Raw genomic sequence first — 24231 nt, 5'->3', positions numbered from 1 at the left:
TGACAGACCCCCAACCCTCCCCCCACTGACAGACCCCCAACCCTCCCAAATACCACACCCTTCCTCCACTGACAGACCCCCAAATACCACCCCTCTCCCCACTGACAGACACTCAAATACCACCCCCGACTGACAGACCCCATTACCACCCTCTCCGCCCACTGACAGACCCCAAATACCACCCCTCCCCCACTGTCAGACCCCCCAACCCTCCCAAATACCACCCTCTCCCCCCACTGACAGACCCCCAAATACCACCCCTCCCCCTACTGACAGACCCCCAAATACCACCCCTCCCCCCAATGACAGACCCCCAAATACCACCCCTCCCCCTACTGACAGACCCCCAAATACCACCCTCTCCCCCACTGACAGACCCCCAAATACCACCCCTCCCCCCACTGACAGACCCCCAAATACCACCCCTCCCCCTACTGACAGACCCCCAAATACCACCCTCTCCCCCCACTGACAGACCCCCAAATACCACCCCTCCCCCTACTGAAAGACCCCCAAATACCAACCTCTCCCCCCACTGACAGACCCCCAAATACCACCCTCTTCCCCCACTGACAGACCCCCAAATACCACCCTCTCCCCCTACCGACAGACCCCCAAATACCACCCTCTCCCCCTACTAACAGACCCCCAAATACCACCCCTCCCCCTACTGACAGACCCCCAAATACCACCCTCTCCCCCCACTGACAGACCCCAAATACCACCCCTCCCCCCACTGACAGACCCCCAAATACCACCCCTCCCCCTACTGACAGACCCCCAAATACCACCCTCTCCCCCACTGACAGACCCCCAAATACCACCCCTCCCCCTACTGAAAGACCCCCAAATACCAACCTCTCCCCCACTGACAGACCCCCAAATACCACCCTCTTCCCCACTGACAGACCCCCAAATACCATCCTCTCCCCCTACCGACAGACCCCCAAATACCACCCTCTCCCCCTACTACAGACCCCCAAAATACCACCCCTCCCCCTACTGACAGACCCCCAAATACCACCCCTCCCCCCACTGACAAACCCCCAACCCTCCCCCCACTGACAGACCCCTAACCCTCCCAAATACCACCCCCCCCACTGACAGACCCCCAAATACCACCCCTCCCCCACTGACAAACCCCCAACCCTCCCCCCACTGACAGACCCCTAACCCTCCCAAATACCACCCTCTCCCCCCACTGACAGACCCCCAAATACCACCCTCTCCCCCACTGACAGACCCCCAAATACCACCCTCTCCCCCCACTGACAGACCCCCAACCCTCCCAAATACCACACCCCCCCACTGACAGACCCCCAAATACCACACCCCCCCCACTGACAGACCCCCAAATACCACCCTCCCCCCACTGACAGACCCCAAAACCCCCCAAATACCTCTTCTATGTGATAAAAAAATGTTAAAGACAAATTAAAGTCTGCAGTCAAAAATACTGTAGCTGCTGACTTTTACTATTAGGGATCTTACCCGCTCGGCATCCAGCGGTGTCTTCACCCGAGCCAATTCCTGAATAAGCTCTCAGGTGCTGGCACCGCCATTTTGGCCAAGGGAAATCAGCAGTTTATTTTTCCCCCTTTAAATTCACTTGTGCAACATAAAAAATGGGAACTAACGCTAGGTGTAATTTTCAGGCCAAAAAATATTTTTTAAACATGTCTACAGAAAAAATTGCAAAAACAGCTCTGGCAGCGAAAGGGTTAAAAATTTGAAAAAAAATAAAATAAAACTGTGGAGGGCGGAGCTCCAGTCTGCAGCCGGCGTAGTATCATATTTCGCTCCCCATCGTAGAACGTTCAGGAAATGACGTTGCGGCCAGAAATTTAGCACTGCGCATGTGCGATGCGTTCCAAACACTTGCGCCATGCGTTCCAAAGGATTTGCGGCAATGCAGTTCAGTGAAACCGTCAGATAAATTAAACTTTAGACGGAGCGGAGAGTGGCGGAGAGAGAGAGCGGGTAACCGGGGCTCGGGGAGGGAATTACCCCCCTATGTGGATTCAGGGAGGGAATTATCTGACGGGTTCAGTGGTCTGCATTGCCACAAATCCTTTGGAACGCATGGCGCAACGTCTCTTCCGGAGCATTCTACGATGGCGAGCGAAATATGACACTACGCCGGACACCCGGGAAATGCAGATGTGATGGGAAACACGCGACCTCCACTTCCAACAGTTGTGTCTGTTGAATGTTTGTTACATTAAAATTCATAAGAAAATAAAAATGGATTAGAAGTCACATGTTTTCTATCAAATGTGGAGCTCCAGTCTGCAGACAGACTCCCTTGGTCAGTACAGGAAGATTGAATCTCTGAGCTACAAGAAAATGGAGGACAACCCCTCCTCCTCTGTGAGCTACGAGAAAATGGAGGACAACCCCTCCTCCTCTGTGAGCTACAAGAAAATGGAGGACAGCCCCTCCTCCTCTGTGAGCTACAAGAAAATGGAGGACAACCCCTCCTCCTCTGTGAGCTACGAGAAAATGGAGGACAACCCCTCCTCCTCTGTGAGCTACGAGAAAATGGAGGACAGCCCCTCCTCCTCTGTGAGCTACGAGAAAATGGAGGACAGCCCCTCCTCCTCTGTGAGCTACGAGAAAATGGAGGACAGCCCCTCCCCCTCTCTGAGCTACAAGAAAATGGAGGACAACCCCTCTCCCTCTCTGAGCTACAAGAAAATGAAGAATAACACCTCCCCCTCCCCTCCTCTTCTGTCCGCACATTACTGCAGCCAGAGACAGATGAGAGACTGAAGGAAAAACTTCCAGAGAGATCGGGGTAAGAATGTGGGGTCACAGTGGGGGAGGGGCAGTACAGTAAGTGTACATCAATGTACTGAGAAAAATCAGGATATGCTGAACTTTTTCTACATAACATCCCTAGAGAGAAGAATTACAGCATACAGATCACCTACCTCCCCCCACACAGATCACCTACCTCCCCTCCTCCTCCTCCTCCCCTCCTCATCCACAGATCACCTACCTCTCCTCCTCCTCCACCCCTCCTCCACAGATCACCTACCTCCCCTCCTCCACAGATCACCTACCTCCCCCTCCTCCTCCACACAGATCACCTACCTCCCCTCCTCCTCCTCCTCCTCCCCTCCTCCACAGATCACCTACCTCCCCTCCTCCTCATCCACAGATCACCTACCTCTCCTCCTCCTCCACCCCTCCTCCACAGATCACCTACCTCCCCTCCTCCACAGATCACCTACCTCCCCTCCTCCACAGATCACCTACCTCCCCCCACACAGATCACCTACCTCCCCTCCTCCTCCCCCCCCCACCACACAGCTCACCTACCTCCCCTCCTCCTCCCCCACACAGATCACCTACCTCCCCTCCTCCTCCCCCCCCCTCCTCCACAGATCACCTACCTCCCCCCCACACAGATCACCTACCTCCCCTCCTCCTCCCCAGATCACCTACCTCCCCTCCTCCTCCTCCTCCTCCCCTCCTCCACAGATCACCTACCTCCCCTCCTCCTCCTCCTCCTCCCCTCCTCCACAGATCACCTACCTCCCCTCCTCCTCATCCACAGATCACCTACCTCTCCTCCTCCTCCACCCCTCCTCCACAGATCACCTACCTCCCCTCCTCCACAGATCACCTACCTCCCCTCCTCCACAGATCGCCTACCTCCCCTCCACAGATCACCTACCTCCCCTCCTCCTCCCCCCCCCACCACACAGCTCACCTACCTCCCCTCCTCCTCCCCCACACAGATCACCTACCTCCCCCCACAAATGCGTGCATAGAGAAGCTCCGCAATACCTAATGGAGACACACCAAACCGCAGTCTTCGATCAGCCAACAAAAACCTCCTCCTCGTGCCCAAAGCCCGGTATAAATCCAAGGGTGATCGGAGATTCGCTGTCCAAGGGCCTCGGCTATGGAATGCTCTACCAATCAACATCCGCCAGGAAGAAAATCACCTGGCTTTTAGGAAAAAACTCAAGACCTTCCTCTTTTAGCAGATGATCAAAGCTCGCCACAGCGCCTAGAGGCGATTCAGTTCGCATTGTGCGCTATACAAGTATTTCATTCACAGATCACCTACCTTTCTCCTCCTCCCCCCACACAGATCACCTACCTCCCCTCCTCCTCTCCCACACAGATCACCTACCTCCCCCCACACAGATCACCTACCTCCCCTCCCCGACATACAGATCACCTACCTTCCTCCTCCTCCCACACAGATCTCCTACCTCCCCTCCTCCTCCCCCACACAGATCACCTACCTCCCCTCCTCCCCCCCACACAGATCACCCACCTCCCCTCCTCCTCCCCCCACACAGATCACCTACCTCCCCTCCTCCTCCACTCCCCCCACACAGATCACCTACCTCCCCTCCCTGACATACAGATCACCTACCTTCCTCCTCCTCCCACATAGATCACCTACCTCCCCTCCCCCACATTCAGATCACCTACCTTCCTCCTCCTCCCCCCACACAGATCACCTACCTCCCCTCCTCCTCCCCCCACACAGATCACCTACCTCCCCTCCTCCTCTCCCACACAGATCACCTACCTCCCCTCCTCCTCCACTCCCCCCACACAGATCACCTACCTCCCCTCCCCGACATACAGATCACCTACCTTCCTCCTCCTCCCACATAGATCACCTACCTCCCCTCCCCCACATTCAGATCACCTACCTTCCTCCTCCTCCCCCCACACAGATCACCTACCTCCCCTCCTCCTCCCCCCACACAGATCACCTACCTCCCCTCCTCCTCCCCCCACACAGATCTCCTACCTCCCCTCCTCCTCCCCCACACAGATCACCTACCTCCCCTCCTCCCCCCCACACAGATCACCTACCTCCCCTCCTCCTCCCCCACACAGATCACCTACCTCCCCTCCTCCCCCCCACACAGATCACCTACCTCCCCTCCTCCTCCCCCCACACAGATCACCTACCTCCCCTCCTCCTCTCCCACACAGATCACCTACCTCCCCTCCTCCTTCACTCCCCCCACACAGATCACCTACCTCCCCTCCCCGACATACAGATCACCTACCTTCCTCCTCCTCCCACATAGATCACCTACCTCCCCTCCCCCACATTCAGATCACCTACCTTCCTCCTCCTCCCCCCACACAGATCACCTACCTCCCCTCCTCCTCCCCCAACACAGATCACCTACCTCCCCTCCTCCTCTCCCACACAGATCACCTACCTCCCCTCCTCCTCCACTCCCCCCACACAGATCACCTACCTCCCCTCCCCGACATACAGATCACCTACCTTCCTCCTCCTCCCACATAGATCACCTACCTCCCCTCCCCCACATTCAGATCACCTACCTTCCTCCTCCTCCCCCCACACAGATCACCTACCTCCCCTCCTCCTCCCCCCACACAGATCACCTACCTCCCCTCCTCCTCCCCCCACACAGATCACCTACCTCCCCTCCTCCTCCCCCCACACAGATCACCTACCTCCCCTCCTCCTCCCCCCACACAGATCACCTACCTCCCCTCCTCCTCCACACACAGATCACCTACCTCTCCTCCTCCTCCACACAGATCACCTACCTCCCCCCACACAGTTTACCTACCTCCCCCCCTCCTCCTCCACACAGATCACCTACCATTACTCCCCCTAAACACACAGATCTCCTTTGCTCCCCCCCCACACATGTATCACCTACCTCCCCTCCTCCTCCCCCCACACTTATCACCTTCCTCCCCTCCTCCTCCCCCACATGGATCACCTACCCCTCCACACACAGCAGAAAGGTTGAGTACATTTTGCATCATTTTAACTGGTTGTTGATAGAGCATGTGTGTGCATCCAGGACAGGGGACCCACTCGAATACGGAACAGATGCGTTGGCGACCCCGTGGGATCAGTTTTTACTGATCTATGCACTTTTCCCCGATTCAGTTGCTACCTCAAGTTCTTTGCAGGATCAAGTTTAAAAAGAAAATCGGTAATACTGGTGGCACCAGCATGGCCCTGAAGGTCATGGTGCGCAGAGATCGTAAGGATGGCAGTGGAGGGTCCAGGGCTCTTCCCACTAAGGCCAGACCTGCTATCTCAGGGGCCGATATTCCATCCTACTTTACGAACGCTAAATTTAACGGCTTGGCTATTGAGACCCACATTCTGAATAAACGTGGGGCTTTCCAGGTCAGTTACCTCTACTTTGATTAATGCTAGGAAGCCAGCTTCTAGAGCTATATATTATAGAGCAATGATGGCGAACCTTGGCACCCCAGATGTTTTGGAACTACATTTCCCATGATGCTCCACTACACTGCAGAGTGCATGAGCATCATGGGAAATGTAGTTCCAAAATATCTGGGGTGCCAAGGTTCACCATCACTGTTATAGAGCCTGGAAAGCTTATGTTTCCTGGTGTGAATCCAAGAGTTGGTACCCTCAGAGATATATCATAGGCAGAATTCTTACCTTTCTACAATTAAGCGTAGAATGAATGAAGTTGGCCCTGAGTACTATTAAGGGCCAAGTCTCAACCTTATCAATTTTTTATTTCAAAGACTACTTGCTATGCATTCTTTAGTCCAGGGTTTCATGCAAGGAGTGCTGTGGATTAATCCGCCAGTTAAATCACTCTTAAGCCCTTGGGACTTAAATTTTTAGTTTTGTCAGTGTTACAAAAACAGCCATTCGAACCGTTACAGCATGTTCCCTTGTACACACGGTCGGAGAATCTGTCGGCATGAGTCTTATCGGACCGGGTCGTCAGATAATCCGACTGTGTGTGGTATTCCGTCCGAATCTCCGTCCGACCCAATTTTCCAACATGTTGGAAATATTTCCCGACCAACTGGGCCGGACGGACCTAATCCGATCATGTGTAGAGCATTTTCATCGGACCAAGTGCCACGCATGCTCAGATCAAATTTCTACATCAAAGCTATTGGCTACTAGCCTGAATGTAGTCCCATCGTAACGAAATTACGTCATCACGTTCTGAAAGATCGGATTTTTCGCCAACTTGGCCCGACCGTGTGTATGCAACAGTTTCGGACACAATCCGTCGGATCTAAATCCGACGGGCAAAATCCGACGGATTTGGTTGGCAAAATCTCCGACCGTGTGTACGTGGGCTAAGTCCTTCTGACTAGGAAGCTGATATTTTCATTTGCTATATCCTCAGCAAGGAGGATTTCAGAATTGGCTGCTCTTTCTTGTTAGGAGTCCTATTTGATTATTCATGAGGACAGAGTGGTGTTACGCCCTCGTCCAGGTTTTTTGCCAAAAGTGGTTTCAGGCTTTCATTTGAATGAAGATATTTTCCTGCCAGGGTTTTTTTCCCCAAGACCTTGTTCCAGGGAAGAAAGGTCATTACATTGTCTTGATGTAGTGAGAGCAGTGAAAATGTATTTAAGGAAACTGCTCCAATTCGTAAGACTGATGTCTTATTTCTTCTGCCAGATGGTCCTAAAGAAGGGGACAGGCAGCGTCAAAATCCAATGTCGCATTTGGCAAGTTTATAATTCAAACTTATGATTTAAAGGGAAAGATTCCCCCCTTTTCAAGTTAAGGCGCACTCTACCAGAGCGGTTGGTGCTTCTTGGGCAGTGCGTCACCAGGCCTCCAGGTCTCAAATCTGCAAGGCCGTGACTTGGCCTTCAGTACATACATTTGCAAAATGTTATCAAGTGCATGTAAGATGGAATGAGGATATCGCCTTCGGGCGCAGTGTGCTGCAGGCAGCAGTAATACGTCCTCAGGTCTGGGGGTTACCCTACAGGTTGTGTCTCCCTCCCCCTCAAGTAGCATTGCTATGGGACATCCCACCAAGTAATTACTTGAGACTCTGTGTCCTATGATGTACGATAAAGAAAATAGGATTTTTAAAACGGCTTACCTGTAAAATCCTTTTCTTGGAGTACATCATAGGACACAGAGCTCCCGCCCCTCTGGTTTATGGGGTAAGAGTAGATTACTTATATTGCTTGGCTACAAAAACTGAGTGCTCCTGGAAGGAGGAGGGGGGGTTATATAGGGGAATCAACTTCCTGTATTGGTTATACCAGTGTCAACACCTGAAGGTAGGCCTATAACCCACCAAGTAATTACTTGAGACTCTGTGTCCCATGATGTACTCCAAGAAAAGGATTTTACAGGTAAGCTGTTTTTAATAATCCTATTTTTTTTTGGTTGTAACATGAAAAAAAAATGTGGAAAATTTTCAAAGGGTATGCATACTTTTTCAAGGCATTGTACTGCACAACATCTTTTATATTCCACCAAACAATTGGGTATTATATTGTGTTTTTGTGCAATAAAATCCATTAAAGTGTTTTATTTTTTTATTATTGCGTTTCAATGACCGCTGCGCAAATATCGTGTGACATAAAAATATGCAATGTCCATCGTTTTATTCTAGGGCCTCTGCTAAAAAAAAAAAAAAAACATACGTGCGGGGGTTCTAAGTAATTGGCATTTTATGTGTAGTAGAGGAATGCCAGAATCGGCCTGGACTGGAAGTGGTTAGAGAGGAACCTCCTTAGTAGACCTGTATCATACCTGCCAACCCCTTTAAGCCCCCCATACACACGATCAGAAATTCTGCCAGCAAAAGTCGGATGTGAGATTCTGGTCAGAAATTCCAACCGTGTGTACGCTCCGTCGGACTTTTGCTGGCAGAAGTTCAGCCAGCAAAAGATTGAGAGCAGGTTCTCTATTTTTGGTCGTAAAAAGTTCAGTTCGGAAATTCCGATCGTTTGTACAAATTTCGATGCGCACAATTCCTACGCATGCTCAGAAACAATTAGACGCATGTTCGGAAGCATTGAACTTCATTTTCTCAGCTCGTCGTAGTGTTGTACGTCACAGGCGTTCTTGACAGTTGAAAGTTCAGAGAACTTTTGTGTGACCGTGTGTATGCAAGCCAAGCTTGAGCGGAATTCCGTCGGAAAAACCATCCAAGTTTTTTCCAAAGGAAAATCCGCTCGTGTGTACGGGGCATTAGAGTGCACTTAATATCATTCCGACATTTATCCTCATTTGTTTTATTCCTATTTTTCGAACTCGCATATTGAGGGTTTTTTTTTTTTTTTATAATGTGTACTTTATGTTTTCCAGTACAGATGCACAGAGGTTAACACACATAAGAGAACATTAGAAAAATGTTGGTCAGAAATAGAGCTGCACAATTCCGCAATTTTATATTTTTTTTGCCTAGAATAACCACTTAAAGCGGGAGTCCGCCGTGTTGTTTTTTTTTTTTTTTTTTTTTTTTTTAAAAGCCAGCAGCTACAAATACTGCAGCTGCTGACTTTTAAAATAATGACACTTACCCGCCCAGTGCGCCCGCGATGTCGGCACCCCGAAGCCGATCTCTCGATCGTCTCTCGGGTGCTGCCGCCGCCATCTTGGGTATGGGAATCAGGAAGTGGAGCCTTGCGGCTTTATTTCCCGGGTTCCATACTGTGCATGCACGAGTCGCGGCGCGCAATAAGGATGGTCCCCGCTGTCTCTGGGATCCGTGCGTTTCCCAGCAGGCAGCGGGGGACCTTCGGAAAGGGGCGTAGATTCTGCGGAAAGGGGCGTAGCTTCTGCAGAATCTACACCGGAAGTAGGTGCAGATACCTGTACTGTACAGGTACCTGCAGCCCCCCCTCCCCCCCTGAAAGGTGCCAATTGTGACGCCGAAGGGGGGGGAGGGTTTCCGATGAGCGGAAGGTCCACTTTAGGGTGGACCTCCGCTTTAACGCAACAACTATACGGACGCAGTCCGTAGGATTCTTAAATGCAGGAGTCCCCTCTACCGGGTTTCGCGGTTACTTTATTTAATCTGGATACCGGGGGGTCCACGACTGGAGGAGCCACTTTAGGGTGGACCTCCGCTTTAAGCCCCGGACCATTTTCCAGCTAAAGGACCAGGCCCCTTTTTGCGATTCGGCACTGCGTCGCTTTAACTGACAATTGCGCGGTCATGCGACGTGGCTCCCAAACAAAATTGGCATCCTTTTTTTTTTTTTACCCCCACAAATAGAGCTTTCTTTTGGTGGTATTTGATCACCCCTGCAGATTTCATTTTTTGCGCTATAAACAAAAAAAAAGTGTCAATTTTGAAAAAAAACTCATTATTTTTTTACATTTTGCTATAATAAATATCCCCCAAAAATATATATGGAAAAAAAAAAACATTTTTTTTCCTCAGTTTAGGCTGATACGTATTTTTCTACATATTTTTGATTAAAAAAAAAATCGCAATAAGCGTTTATTGATTAGTTTTAGCAAAAGTTATAGCGTCTACAAAATAGGGGATAGTTTTATGGCATTTTTATTAATAATTTTTTTTTTTTACTAGTAATGGCGGCGATCAGCGATTTATTTATTTTTTTTTATTTTTTTTATTTTTATTTTTTTTATTGTGACTGCGACATTATGGTGGACACGTCGGACAATTTTGACACATTTCTGGGACCATTGGCATTAATACAGCAATCAGTGCAATTTAAAAAAATGCACTGATTACTAGTAATGTGAGCTTGCGACCCACGGCTGGGCACTTAAAGAGCAATGTACCTGTACGTGATTGTGCCCAGCCGTGCCATTCTGCCGACGTACATGGGCGTGAGGCGGTCCTTAAGCGGTTAAAGATCATGATTCTCTCACAATTCTGAAGAACTTTTTTTTTTTTTTTTTTATGTTAAAGATTTACAACCCCTGAACATTTAGGTTATCAAACAAGATGTCAAAAAAAAAAAGGGGGGGGGGGGGGGTTTCCCTACCAAGACAGTAAGGAACCTGAGGACCAAATGAGTGACACAGCATACAATGTAGGGATAAGTAGAAAAAATATATAACATTTATTGATTATTTATCGGCGTATAACACGCTCTTTTTTTCCCCCCTTAAAATCAGGGGAAAATCACGGGTGCGTGTTATACGCCGATTTACTAGCGATTTTTGGGCTCTGGGTGGCTTTCGGCCGCCTTCGGCCCTTCTCGCGGCTTTCGGCCCTTCTCGGCAGTTTTCGAGAGCGGCCGAAAGCCTCCGCGTACGGCCGAGGCGGCCGAAAACCGCAGAGAAGCGGCGAGAGCGGTCGAAAAAGCCTCCGAGTACGGGCGAGGCAGCCGAAAGCCGCAGAGAAGCGCCGAGAGCGGCCGAAAGCCTCCGAGTACGGCTGAGGCCCGCTGAGAACTTCCGGGCGCCGCCGAGATACAAAGGACATCTCGGCGACGCCATTTTTAAAAACAAAAGCTGAGGGGACAACGATGCACAAGGCTGCAATGACGGACAGGCTGCATGACAAGGCTGCAATGACGGACAGGCTGCATGACAAGGCTGCAATAACAAGGCTGCAATAATGGACAGGCTGCATGACAAGGCTGCAAATGACACTGATAAGGCTGCAATAATGGACAGGCTGCATGACAAGGCTGCAATGATGGACAGGCTGCATGATAAGGCTGCAAATGACATTGATAAGGCTGCAATGATGGACAGGCTGCATGACAAGGCTGCAATGATGGTCAGGCTGCATGATAAGGCTGCAATGATGGACAGGCTGCATGACAAGGCTGCAATGATGGACAGGCTGCATGATAAGGCTGCAAATGACATGATTTTTTTTTTTTCCTTAAAATTCCCTCCTAAACTTGGGGTGCGTGTTATACGCCGGCACATGTTATACACCGATAAATACGGTAGTTAAAAATTCAATGAACTCCCCAATGGGAGGTAATGGGTAAGACACATAAACATGACGAATATCTGAAGGCCACTGCATCAAATAGTTGCAGGATATGGCAACACACTGCACAGGACAAAAAAACACAACAAATAAAACCTATAAACGATCCTTCGGAGGGCAGATGCGTCGATGTCCATGCCACAACTAATACGTCGTTTGAAAAATTATTTTATAAAAAATATGGCATGAACATCTGTGCAGAGGTCCCTGAGGGGCTCCAGCCTACAAAGTATAGATGGAAAAAGGGGTGGGGAAGGGATGAACAGCATAAAGTTATTTTCAGGCTGTAGATGGAAAAAAATCCACAAGATGATAGAAAGAGGAAATAAAAATAAGGAACGGAGGGAGGAGGCGGCGGGGAAAGGGAGGAAGAGTAATGCCCTGTACGCGCGGTCGGATATTCAGACGGAAAAAGTCCGATCGGATTATGTTGTCGGAAAATCCGATCGTGTGTGGGCTCTATCGGACTTTTTCCGTCGGAATTTCCGACCAGAAAAAGTTTGAGAGCTGGATCTAAAATTTTCCAACAACAAAATCCGATTGGACTTTTTCCAATCGTGTGTGTGTGGAGAATTCCGGAACACAAAGTGGCACTCACGCTCAGAAAAAATTAGGAGACAAAAGCTATTGGCTACTGGCCCCTACTTAGTCCCGTCGTACGTTTTCTACGCCACCTCGTTTCCGAACGATCATATTTTCCGACAAGTTTGTTCGACCGTGTGTATGCAAGACAAGTTTCGGCCAAAATCCGCCGGAAAAAATCTGATGGATTTTGTGGTCGGAATGTCCAACCGTGTGTATGGGGCATAAGGGGAGGGAAGGGTTGAAATCATCAGAGACATACACCAGTAAAGCACAGAGAAGGACCCCGGCAGTGTTCACTGCCTGATTGCTAAAAGGTGGCACAGGGGCCCGACGACCCACCCCAGCACCGCCGGCTGTGTGCTCACTTATGTTAAAACGGCTATTTATTTTAACCCAGAGCTTGACAAATCCCAGGTTGCTATAGTTGCTAGAAATTACGCCCCGACACCTGGGCTTTTGATAGCCCATTCCCAGACATGACAGCGCAGGCAGCGAGTTCTGGGAGGGGTCTCCTAACTTTTTTTTAGCGGGCTCCTAGATTCAAAGCAAAGTTGTCAAGCCCCGTTTTAACCCATATTGATTAAGAGCATTTAGTACTAAATGGTTGTCCATCTGTTTTCTGGCAATAACCCACCACCAGGTTAAAAAGTATTCACACTTGTGTCTTTTTATATGTGCTTGCAGTGACCTTTGAGCCAACCCGGTATGCCGGAGGAGCTTGGATGGTTCCTGGAATCGAGGAGTATAACCGAGAACCTGAATTTACCAAGCGACTCCTTGGGGGTAGTGCTACATTAGGATCTTCTAAAAATTAAAAGTTGGACAAGCTTGGGCTTAACCCTTGGATGTTTCAGTGGATATGCAGTTGGCTAAAGGATAGATACCAGAGTGCGGTAGTAAATGGGGTTCACTCAGAAGAGAGAGCAGTCCCTAATGGTGTACCACAAGCCTCTGTACCGGGTCCTGTTCCATTTAATCTATATGTAAGTGATATATCTAAAGGGTTGGTGGGTAAGGTATGTCTTTTTGCTGATGATACAACAGTGTGGTAGGGTTGGTAGCCCTGAAGGTGTCTGGAACATGATTTGGCATTGCTGGAAGATTGGTCAAAGCAGTAAAGACTGCAGTTCAATGTGTCTACATGTAAAATAATGCACCTAGGGAAAAATAATCCCTTCAATAACATTGGGGTTACAGTATTGGCCAGCACTGCAGAGGAAAAACATTTGGGTGTACTTATTTCAGATGATTGTAAAATGAGCCATCAGTGTGACTAGGCAGAGGAAAAAGCAAATAGAATTCTAGGATGCATCACTAGAGGGGTCATCAGCAGTAGGAAGGAGGTCCCGATTCCTCTATATAGACCTTTATATCACTAGAGCAGCCTTTCTCAACTTTTTCAACACAGAGGAACCCTGGAAATAGTTCTCCGGTCTCGGGGAACCCACTGCTAAAAATTTGAAATCTACAACTCATGATACATTAGTGTGATGGTCAGTGGGAAGAATGGTCCTTACACTTGTGGTCATTGGGAAGTATTACCTCCTCACAGATAGATAAGTTCCCACCGACACCATTGATCTTTTTATCTGAGAGGCAGAAATTGCCCAATGCTGAAGGAACCCCTAGTAACTTCTGGAGAATCGCTGGTCTACAGAGTCAATAGCTAAAGACCTCCAAACTTCATGTGGCCTTCAGATTAGCACAACAGGGCATAGAGAGCTTCCTGGAATGGGATTCCATGGCCGAGCAGCTGCACCCAAGCCTTACACCACCAAGTGCATTGCTAGGCCATGGAATCCCATTCTAGGTTTAGTAGTTGCCAGGAGAATGGTACGTGCCTAACTGCATTGTGCCAAGTGTTTCGTATGGTGCAGGGGGCTTATGGTTGTTTTTCAGGGGTTGGCCTTGGCCCCTTAGTTCCAGTGAAGGGAACTCTTAAGGTGTCGGCATACCAAGACATTTTGGACAATTTCATGCTCCCAACTTTGTGAGAACAGTTTGGGGACGACCCCTTCCTGTTCCAACATGGGGTGGGGGAACTTGACTGGCATGCACAGAGCCCTGACCTCAACTAGATAAAACGCCTTTGGGATGAATTAGAACAGAGACTGCGAGTCAGGGCATCTCGTCCAACATCAGTGCCTGACCTCACAAATGCACTTATGGAAGACTAGTCAGACATCCCCATAGACACCCTCCTAAACCTTGTGAACAGCCTTCCCAGATAAATTGAAGGGCGGCCCAACTCAAAATTTAACCCTACGAACGAAGACTGGAATGCCATTAAAGTTCATGTGTGTGTAAAGGCTGGTGTCTCAATACTTCTGGCAATATAGTCTATAATTTATTTTTATTTTTCTGTGACAAACAGGCGTTTTTGATCCTAAGGGCCTCTGAGAATTCTTTTAAATTTATTTGCATTTTAAAGGGAAAAATGTATAATATATATATATATATATATATATATATACATTTTATTCTGCTGCTTTTTCGCCTTACAACATTAAAATTCCTTTGGTACAAAGCATATTAAAGTTATTTACAAAAGACATAGTGGTTTTTTTTTTTTTTGTATAAAGTTCTTACTGATTTAAAATAAAACAGCTATACCCTAAACCATGTCTTTTTTTAACAGTAACCCCTTAAAGATAACAATGTATATATGTGCTGTATAATATATTTTTTTCCAACAAATAATTTAAAATAGAAAGCGAAAAAAAAATAGAAATATGGAACAGGAGTTGAAACTGTTAACCACTTCCCGACCGGCGCACGCCGATGTACATCGGCAGAATGGCACGGGCAGGCAAATGGGCGTACCTGTACGTCCCTTTTAAATTTGCCGCCCTGCCATCGCGAGCGCGCCGCCAGCGGCACGCTCACGTGCCGGTCGGGACCCCCGTGAGTCCGGTCGTGGGTCCTGTGGACTCGATCGCCACAGGCATACCCGCGATCGTCTCGCGGGGCGGCTGAACTAGGAGATGCCCTTGTAAACAGCATCTCCCAGTTCTGCCTAGCAACAAGTGACGCTGATCTCTGCTCCATGTGATTGGAGCAGAGATCAGTGTTCACTAAAAGAAAGCCCAGCCCCCAACAGTTAGTAACACGCCCCTAGGAACACTTAACCCCTGCACTGCCACCCACTGGTTAACCCCTTCACTGCCAGTGTCATTTACACAGGAATCGCTGCATTTGTATAGCACTGATTGCTGTATAAATGACAATGGTCCCAAAAATGTGTCAAAAATGTCTGATGTGTCCGCCATAATGTCGCAGTCACAATAAAAATCGCTGAACGCCGCCATTACTAGTAAAAAAAAAAAAAAAAATTATTAATAAAAATGCCATAAAACTATGCCCTATTTTGTAAACGCTATAAGTTTTGCGCAAACCAATCGATAATTCGCTTATTGCGATTGTCGCTCTATTTTTGTTTGTAGCGCAAAAAAAAACGCAGGGGTGATCAAATACCACCAAAAAGCTCTATTTTTGGGAAAAGAAGGACGTAAATTTTGTTTGGGAGCCACGTCGCACGACCGCGCAATTGTCAGTTAAAGCAACGCAGTGCCGAATCGCAAAAAATGGTCTGGTCTTAAGCCAGCAAAATGGTCCGTGGCTTAAGTGGTTAAATAGTGCTTATACAGGGTGATATACTGAAATGAATGGGTTAAATAGTAAAATAAGGGCATGTCCTGGGTAATTAATAGTTAACTAATTCCCTGTGCACACAATAAACATTCTTCTGGGTTAGCTGCAGCTCTCCCAGTCATAGATTGCTGTCTGTAAGGGAACTGAGGCGATAAGACCGTTGGTGTGTTACTTTTGTTAACGTTTACAAATGTTACACTGATCACTGTAATTGGCTGTCAAAGTGACCTTTCAATGAGGAAGGCTTCTGATTGGCTCCCATTCGTAGCTCATCTTTCTACGTACAGTGGGTCTCGTGGGGCTGTGCATGGGAGGGAGCAGGGGAGATAAGAAACTGCAGGCAGTCTCCTGGACGCACAGGAGACGCCTTGTGTACAGAGGAGGAGATTTTATGGACGTGTGTAACACGCCAAAGGTAGGCAACTGGCTATGAGCCCCCCCTCACATGCTCCCTACCCTCCCTTACATCACAGTGCACCCCCTCACATTGTGCTGCTGCTGAGCAGAAGCCAGGGGCAGAACTGGGAAGCAGAAAGTGCAGGGCCTGGAGTCAGCTGAGACCAAGGGAGGAACAGAGGAGGGGGTGCTGCGCCTGCACAGAGAGGCATAGGAACTTCATAGTTTCATAGTAAGGTTGAATAAAGACACCAGTCCATCCTGAGTGAGTGTCTACAATTGTTCCTATCCCTGTACATTGCACACTCACATCAGTCCCTACCCTCAAGGAGCCCACAATCCAAGGTCCCCATTCATATACTAGGGCCAATTTTGGACAGAGGCCAATTAACCTACCTGCGTGTCTTTTGGATTGTGGGAGGAAACCGGAGTACCTGGAGGAAACCCACGCAGGCACAGGGAGAACATGCAAACTCCAGGCAGGTAGTGTCGTGGTTGGGATTTGAACCAGCGACCCTTCTTACTGCTAGGTGAGAGTGCTAACCACTACACCACTGTGCCGCCCTGGCGAAAGAGTTCTGTCCTCTCTGCTGCCAACTGCTGAGACGAGGTATGGACGGAGACGAGGTGAGTGCCGCAGCTGCAGAAGCCAGATTTAGCCTACGGGCCTTGTGGTTGACATGTGGTTAGCAGAAGTTAAGCATCTTAACCACTTCAGCGCTGAAAGATTTACCCGCCTTCATGACCAGGCCATTTTTTTTTTTTGCGAAATGGCACTGCGTTACTTTAACTGACAATATTTATGCCTTTTTTTTCCCCCACAAATATAGCTTTCTTTTGGTTGTATTTGATCACCTCTGCGTTTTTTTTGTGCTATCAACAATAAATAAATGAATAAATTAATTAAAAAAAGCAATCAAACAACAAAACGATTATCCTCCTCCAATGGATAAGCACATCACCACCATCCCTTAAAGCAGGGGTTGACAAATTTGCTTGGAATCTAGGAGCCAGCTTAAAAAGTTAGGAGCCAGGTCCGTGACGGCGATCCGGACCTGTCCCTGGCCTGACATGGAGACGAGTGAGGGGAAGATAACAGCGCCGTAGCCGCCCCCCCCCCCCCCCCCCGTCTCCAAGTCATTGCCCATAGCTCTTAGAGGGACATTTTATTAATTTTTTTCAAATGACAATTTTTTTTTCAATTGCATTTTAGTGTAAATATGAGATCCGAGGTCTCTCTGACCCCAGATCTCATATTTAAGAGGACCTGTCATGCTTTTTCTATTACAAGGGATTTTTACATTCCTTGTAATAAGAATAAGTGACACAACATTTTTTTTAAAAGAACAGTGGGAAAAAAAAAAAGTTAAAATAAGCAGAAAAAATAATAATTTTTAAACGCGCCCTGTCCTGCCCGCATATAAAATCGGTGTTCGAACCACACATAGGAGGTAGCGCCGTGATCGGTAGAGCGAGAGCAATAATTCTAGCCCCAGACCTCCTCTGTAACTCAAAACGTGCAACCTGTAGAATTTTTTTAAACGTCGCCTATGGAGATTTTAAAGGGTAAAAGTTTGTCGCCATTCCATGAGCGGGTGCAATTTTGAAGCGTGACATGTTGGGTATCAATTTACTCGACGTAACATTATCTTTCACAATATAAAAAATAATTGGGCTAACTTTACTGTTGTCTTATATTTTTATTAACTAAATTATTTTTCCCAACAAAAGTGCGCTTGTAAGTCCGCTGCACAAATACGGTGTGACAGACAGTATTGCAACAACCACCATTTTATTCTCTAGGGTGTTAGAATAAAAAATATATATAATGTTTAGGGGGTTCTAAATAAAGGGAAGAAGAGGCAGGTAATATAAAACAGGCAGAGGCATTGCTGGTTTGTCATACCAACGGCGACCACAAGAGGGCGCCAGATTCCATAAGGAATCATAGGACCGCAGAAGGCCTCAAAGCCGCGGCCTAAATTTTCGGCCGCCGGCGGAACGGCCCGACGCGATCACGCTGGGGGGGTCCACAGAGACAGGATCCCCCCAGCTGTGCTGCCCCAGGCGCGAGGTCGCTATTTCTAGTCGCCAATGCGACCTGGCGCCCGGGTTTTGTCGAGCCCTGCCTTAAAGCAGGGATGCCCAACCAGTGGCCCGGGGACCACATGTGGCCCACGGAGCCCTCTGATGTGGCCCGTGACCTCCTGCTCTGGGATGGAATAGAATAGAATAATGTTATTAAAGGTACGTTTATTACTAAAATCACAGTATATATATATATATATATATATATATATATATATATATATATATATATATATATATATATAGGCATATCTGTTCTGCAGTGGTTACAGGGCTGCTTTCAAACGAATCCGCAGGTGCACCTGTGGGTTACCTGCACTGAGCCTTTTGCCACATACACACGACCGGACCTTTCGACGGACTAGGTCCGACGGTCTTCCCGACAGACTTTGGGCGGAGTTACTATAGACTTTCCGAACTAACGGACTTGGCCACACACAAGCACACTAACGTCCGACAGATTGGAACGTGATGACGTACAAACGGGCTAGAATAAGGAAGTTCATAGCCAGTAGCCAATATCTGCCCTAGCGTCGGTTTTTTATCCGTTGGACTGGCATACACACAAACGGATTTTTCGTCCGGACTCGAGTCCGTCGAAAAGATTTGAAACATGTTTTATTTCAAGGTCTGTCGGTCTTTTGGGGAAAAAAGTCTTCTGGAGCCCATACACGATCGTAATATGCGACAGATTCATTCCGTCGGACCTAGTCCGTCGAAAAGTCCGGTCGTGTGTACGCGGCAATAGACTTCTATTACTTGTGAGTTTGGTGTGCTTTCTGAAAGTGCACCACACTTACAGGATATAATAAAAGTCTATGGCAAAGTGCAGCTGCAAGAAAGCCACAGGTGAACTGTGGTGCACTGGCGGTGCGGGTGAACAACAGTGCATCAGTGTGAAAGCAGCCTAATGCCGCGTACACACGACCGGACTTTTTCGACAGACTTGGTCCGGCGGACAATCCGACGGACTTTGCAGCTGAGGTCCGACGGACTTTCAAACAAACGGATTTGGCAACACACGATCACGCCAAAAGTCAGACGGATTCGAACGTGATGACGTAGAATAAGGAAGTTTATAGCCTGTAGCCAATAGCTGCCCTTGCGTCGGTTTTATTTTATTTCTAGGTCCGCTGGACTTTTGGGAAGAAAAAGTCCACTGGAGCCCACACATGATCGAATTGTCCGACGGATTCCAGTCCACAGGACCAAGCCCGTCAAAGTCCGGTCGTGTGTACGTGGCATTGGGCCCCTTTCATGTGGTCAGTCCGACCCATTTGGATCATTCAGATATAAATGGAATTGTGTCCATTTTACAAACGCCTTCCTCAAATCCGATCTGCTAAAAAAAAAAAAAAAGAGTAGAGTGGGCTCTATAGAGTAGAGTGGGCTGCCATCCACCCGCTCTGCATATTGTGGCCCACGACCAGTTACCAAGTCGCTTAAGTGGCCCTTGCTCTTCAAAAGGTTGGGCACCTCTGCCTTAAAGAATGGCTAGAACTCATGAACACTACTTACCTGCACCGTGGATGCCCTGCTAAATTTGAGATCGTTGGGGGGCGGGGGGGGGTAGGGTTACTACTATCTGACTTTGGTATGTGCCATAGTGGTACTCTATTGGTACTGCCACTAGGTGGGGCTGTATGTTCTCTTTAGTGAGCTGACATCTGTACGTAGTTCTATGACATGGGAAGCTGCAATTGATTATTTTTGTACATTACAACTTGACATTGTTTTTGTGAGTGTTTATGGAACATGTATTCTTGAATTTGCTTAAATAAAACTTGTTCTGATTAACAAACAAAAACACTTAATTAAAACCATTATTAGAGAGAAAAAAAAGTCACAGTACCAAATCCTCACAAAGCTGAACATGCTACTTCTGATTTATTGTACAGTTTCTCTGTGAAAATGCTCTGAATGGGTCCAAAGAATGAATGAAATTATACCAACCAAAGGCAATAATGGGAATAATAGAGCGTTCCCTATAAATTAAATACAAAACTGTAAACCTGTATATCACACACTATTTTAAATTGTATTAATGAAGCTTAAATGAAAGAGAACACAACTTCACTGTAGCCAAATTTACAGAATTTCCATTTTTTTTTTTTTTTTTTGTCTCCTTACAGGTGGCTTGATGAACCAATTTTCTGGTCTGGTTGTTGAGTCACCCCGGTGCCAAGTCCATATGGGTGTTCTGGGAGACTGAAAGTTTTTACTGGAGGATTCACTCTGGACAAATTTGATGATTGTTTTGGATATACTTCATCGTTGATCCAGCCTCAGAAGATTTGGGGGTTCTGGAGGTGACAGCGGAAGATTTGGGGGTTCTGGAGGTGACAGTGGAAGATTTGGGGGTTCTGGAGGTGACAACTGAAGATTTGGGGGTTCTGGAGGTGACAACTGAAGATTTTGGGGGTCTGGAGGTGACAACTGAAGATTTGTGGGTTCTGGAGGTGACAGCGGAAGATTTGGGGGTTCTGGAGGTGACAACTGAAGATTTGGGGGTTCTGGAGGTGACAGCGGAAGATTTGGGGGTTCTGGAGGTGACAACTGAAGATTTGGGGGGTCTGGAGGTGACAACGGATTTAATTAAAATTCAAGAGAGAAGCAATACGTTCTCTGGATTGTGACAAAGGTTTTACTGCAAACTCAGACCCAACTAAATACCAGATGGAAAACGCAGAAGGGATGCCGTATCTTGGTTCGCAATGTGTCATAGCTATTACAATGCAACCCACCCTCGGACATGAGATTGCTCACACTAAAGTGAAGAGGTATTTTTGTACTACATGTGGCAAAGCTTTTGCAGCAATGTCAAAACTTCTCGCACATGATAGGGTTCATACAGGAGAAAAGTCATTTCAGTGTTCCAAATGTGACAAAGCTTTCACAACAAAAGGAAATCTTATTGCCCATGAGAGGGTTCATACAGAAGAGCCGCCGTTTCAGTGTTCGAAATGTGGCAAAGCTTTCACAACAAAGGGAAATCTTATCGCACACGAAAGGGTCCATACAGGGGAGAAGCCCTTTCAGTGTTCCGAATGTGGCAAAGCTTTTGCCAAAAAGACAAATCTTCTTGCACACGGGAGGGTTCATACGGGAGAGAAGCCATTTCAGTGCTCCGAATGTGGAAAAGCGTTCGGAACAAAGAAAAAACTTATCAAGCACCAGATGGTTCATGCGGGGGAGAGGCCGTTTCAGTGTCCCGAATGTGGCAAAGCTTTTACACAAAAGTCGGTTCTTGCCAGTCATATGATGATTCACACCGGAGCAAAACAATTTCAGTGTTCGGAATGTGACAAAGCTTTTTTAAGGAAGCCAGATCTTCGCAAACATCAGATGGTTCACACGAAACCATTTCAATGTTTTGAATGTGACACGGCTTTTGCAACAAAGTCGCAGCTTGTCAGACACCGAAGAGCTCCCGCTGGAGAGAAGCCATATCCGTGCTTAAAATGTGATAAATCTTTTACACAGAAGCCATGTCTTATTACACACCAGATGGTTCACACTGGAGGGAACCCGCATCAGTGTTCTGACTGCGGCAAAGCTTTTGCGCGGAAGTTGGCTCTCATCGTGCACCAAAAGGCTCACCATCAAAAAAAGCCTTATTATTGTTCAGAATGTGACAAAGCTTTTACAGCGAAGTCGTCGTTTATCCTACACAGGAGGGCTCATACTAGAGAGAAGCCGTATCAGTGTTCTGAATGTAAAAAAGCTTTTCCATGGAAATCGCACCTCGTCACACACCAAAGAGTTCACACTGGAGAGAAGCCCTACCAATGTTCAGAATGTAATAAAGCTTTTAAAAGGAAGTCAGAGCTCATCATGCACCAGAGGGTCCACACCGGAGAGAAGCCGTTTCAATGTTCTGAATGTAACAAAGCTTTTAGGGTGAAATCTTTACTTCTCAGACACGTGAGGGTCCACACCGGGGTGAAGCCATTCCGTTGTTTGAAATGTGACAAAGCTTTTACATTGAAGGGAAACCTTATCATGCATGAGAGGATTCACACGGGAGAGAAGCCATACAAGTGTCCTGAATGTGACAGAGCTTTTGTGCAGAAGGCAGAGCTTATCGTACACGAGAGGGACCACACCGGAGAGAAGCCGTATCAGTGTTCTGAATGTGACAAAACGTTCAAAATGAAGTCCAGCCTTGTCAATCACAAGAAGATACACACTGGAGGGAAGCCATATCAGTGTCCCGAATGTGACAAAGCATTTTTAATGAGGTCATACCTTGCCAAACACCGGATGATTCACAAGAGAGATAAACCGTTTCGGTGTTCTGAATGTAACAAAGCATTTTCAATGAGGTCGTACCTTGTCAAACACCGGATGGTTCACACGGGAGATAAACCGTTTCAGTGTTCTGAATGTGGTAAAGGTTTTATGAAGATGTCGGATCTTATCAGACATAAGAAAGTTCACACTAGAGAAAAATTATATACAGAGAAGAATTTTCACTGCTCCGAATGTAACAAAGCTTTTACACAGAAGACAAATCTTATCAGACATGAGAGGATTCACACTGGAGAGAAACCGTATCAATGTTCTGAATGTGATAAAGCTTTTATACAAAAGTCACATCTGATCAGACACCTGAAGGTTCACACTGGAAACAAATTATGTTCTGAATTGGACAAAGCTTGCCCGGCACCAGAGGGTTCACCCTCTTCATCCTCCACTGTAGAACGGAAATTCTGATAGAAGTGGGGATATTAAAGGGGTAAAAGCTACGAAGATTTTGGGGTGTCCCAGCAGTTTCACACCCCATGTCATCCAACAATCTAGTGGAAGGTACAATGATACATTGAAAAAACAAACTTCATGATCAAACAAGAATGTGATGGATGGATGGATTGAGTTTAGTGCTTATGTCCATCAGGCTCACACCTAGAGAGCCATGGAATACTTTACCTTTTGAGATACTTCTTGGACAAGCGCCAATGACTGAACTGCTTTTTCGTTAATGATTCTCATCCTTTTTTATTTTTTTTGCTTATGAAGCTTTGATTGAACATGTAATGTGTTTGCATGGTAAAATACACGATTTGAACCCCAAATGCCGCGTACACACGACCTGACTTTTCGACATCAAAGGTCCGACGGAACGATTCCGGCAGACTATTCGATCGTGTGTGGGCTGCAGCGGACTTTTGATTTGCAAAAATCCGACAGACTTTAGAAATGGAACATGTTTCAAATTTTTCCGCCGGATCCAGTTCCTATCGAAAAATCCCCTTGTCTGTATGCTAGTCCGACGGACAAACAGCGACGCTAGGGCAGCTATTGGCTACTGGCTTCGAACTTCCTTATTCTAGTCCGGTCGCACGTCATCACGTTCAAATCCGTCAGACTTTAGTGTGATTGTGTGTGGCCAAGTCCGTTCATTCGCAAAGTTCGTCAGAACTCCGTCGAAAGACCGTCGGACCTAGTCCGTCAAAGTCTGCTCGTGTGTACGCGGCATAAGTGTTTTCTTTATTTCTAGATCCCCAGCTAATACATTAAAAATTCTTCCTTTCTGGGTTGTGGTCGAGTGCCATTTTTTCCAAGCCTCTGAAGCCAAGCTTGAGGGCTCCAAATAGAGCTGGTCATATACTGATTGAAATTTTGGTGGCTTCAACAGGGACTGGGTGAATTTCAGTTAGTGTGTGGTCATCCCTGCTTGAGAGAAGTTGATATTTGACTAATGTCAAAGGGACATGTTGGAAAACATTTCTCGATTGGCAGCTACAGCCGCTGATCAGTCTATTCTGACAGCAGTGAGTGCCTGAAAAATCCTAGCATG

The 24231-nt window shown here is 47.4% G+C and overlaps 1 protein-coding gene across 1 annotated transcript; it reads left to right on the top strand.

Annotated features, from left to right (window-relative positions):
• Positions 1 to 2654: 2654 nt before the first annotated feature.
• On the top strand, positions 2655 to 23965 carry LOC143927188 (uncharacterized). The gene is made up of 2 exons (XM_077451163.1): positions 2655 to 2797; positions 20564 to 23965. Exon 2 carries the CDS (start codon positions 21108 to 21110, stop codon positions 23145 to 23147), a length of 2040 nt encoding a protein of 679 aa, XP_077307289.1. The 5' UTR covers positions 2655 to 2797; positions 20564 to 21107; the 3' UTR covers positions 23148 to 23965.
• Positions 23966 to 24231: the final 266 nt, after the last annotated feature.

Source organism: Lithobates pipiens, unplaced genomic scaffold (assembly GCF_037356315.1).
Source record: "Lithobates pipiens isolate NorthernLeopardFrog02 unplaced genomic scaffold, aLitPip1_a1.2 Scaffold_23, whole genome shotgun sequence".
NCBI classification, from domain to species: Eukaryota; Metazoa; Chordata; class Amphibia; order Anura; family Ranidae; genus Lithobates; species Lithobates pipiens.
The sequence above is the reverse complement of the archived record's forward strand: the minus strand, read 5'-3'. Positions and strand labels throughout refer to the sequence as shown.

Excerpts from the sequence above, each read along its gene's own strand:
- LOC143927188 (XM_077451163.1), top strand. The coding sequence starts at position 21,108 with ATGGAAAACGCAGAAGGGATGCCGTATCTTGGTTCGCAATGTGTCATA.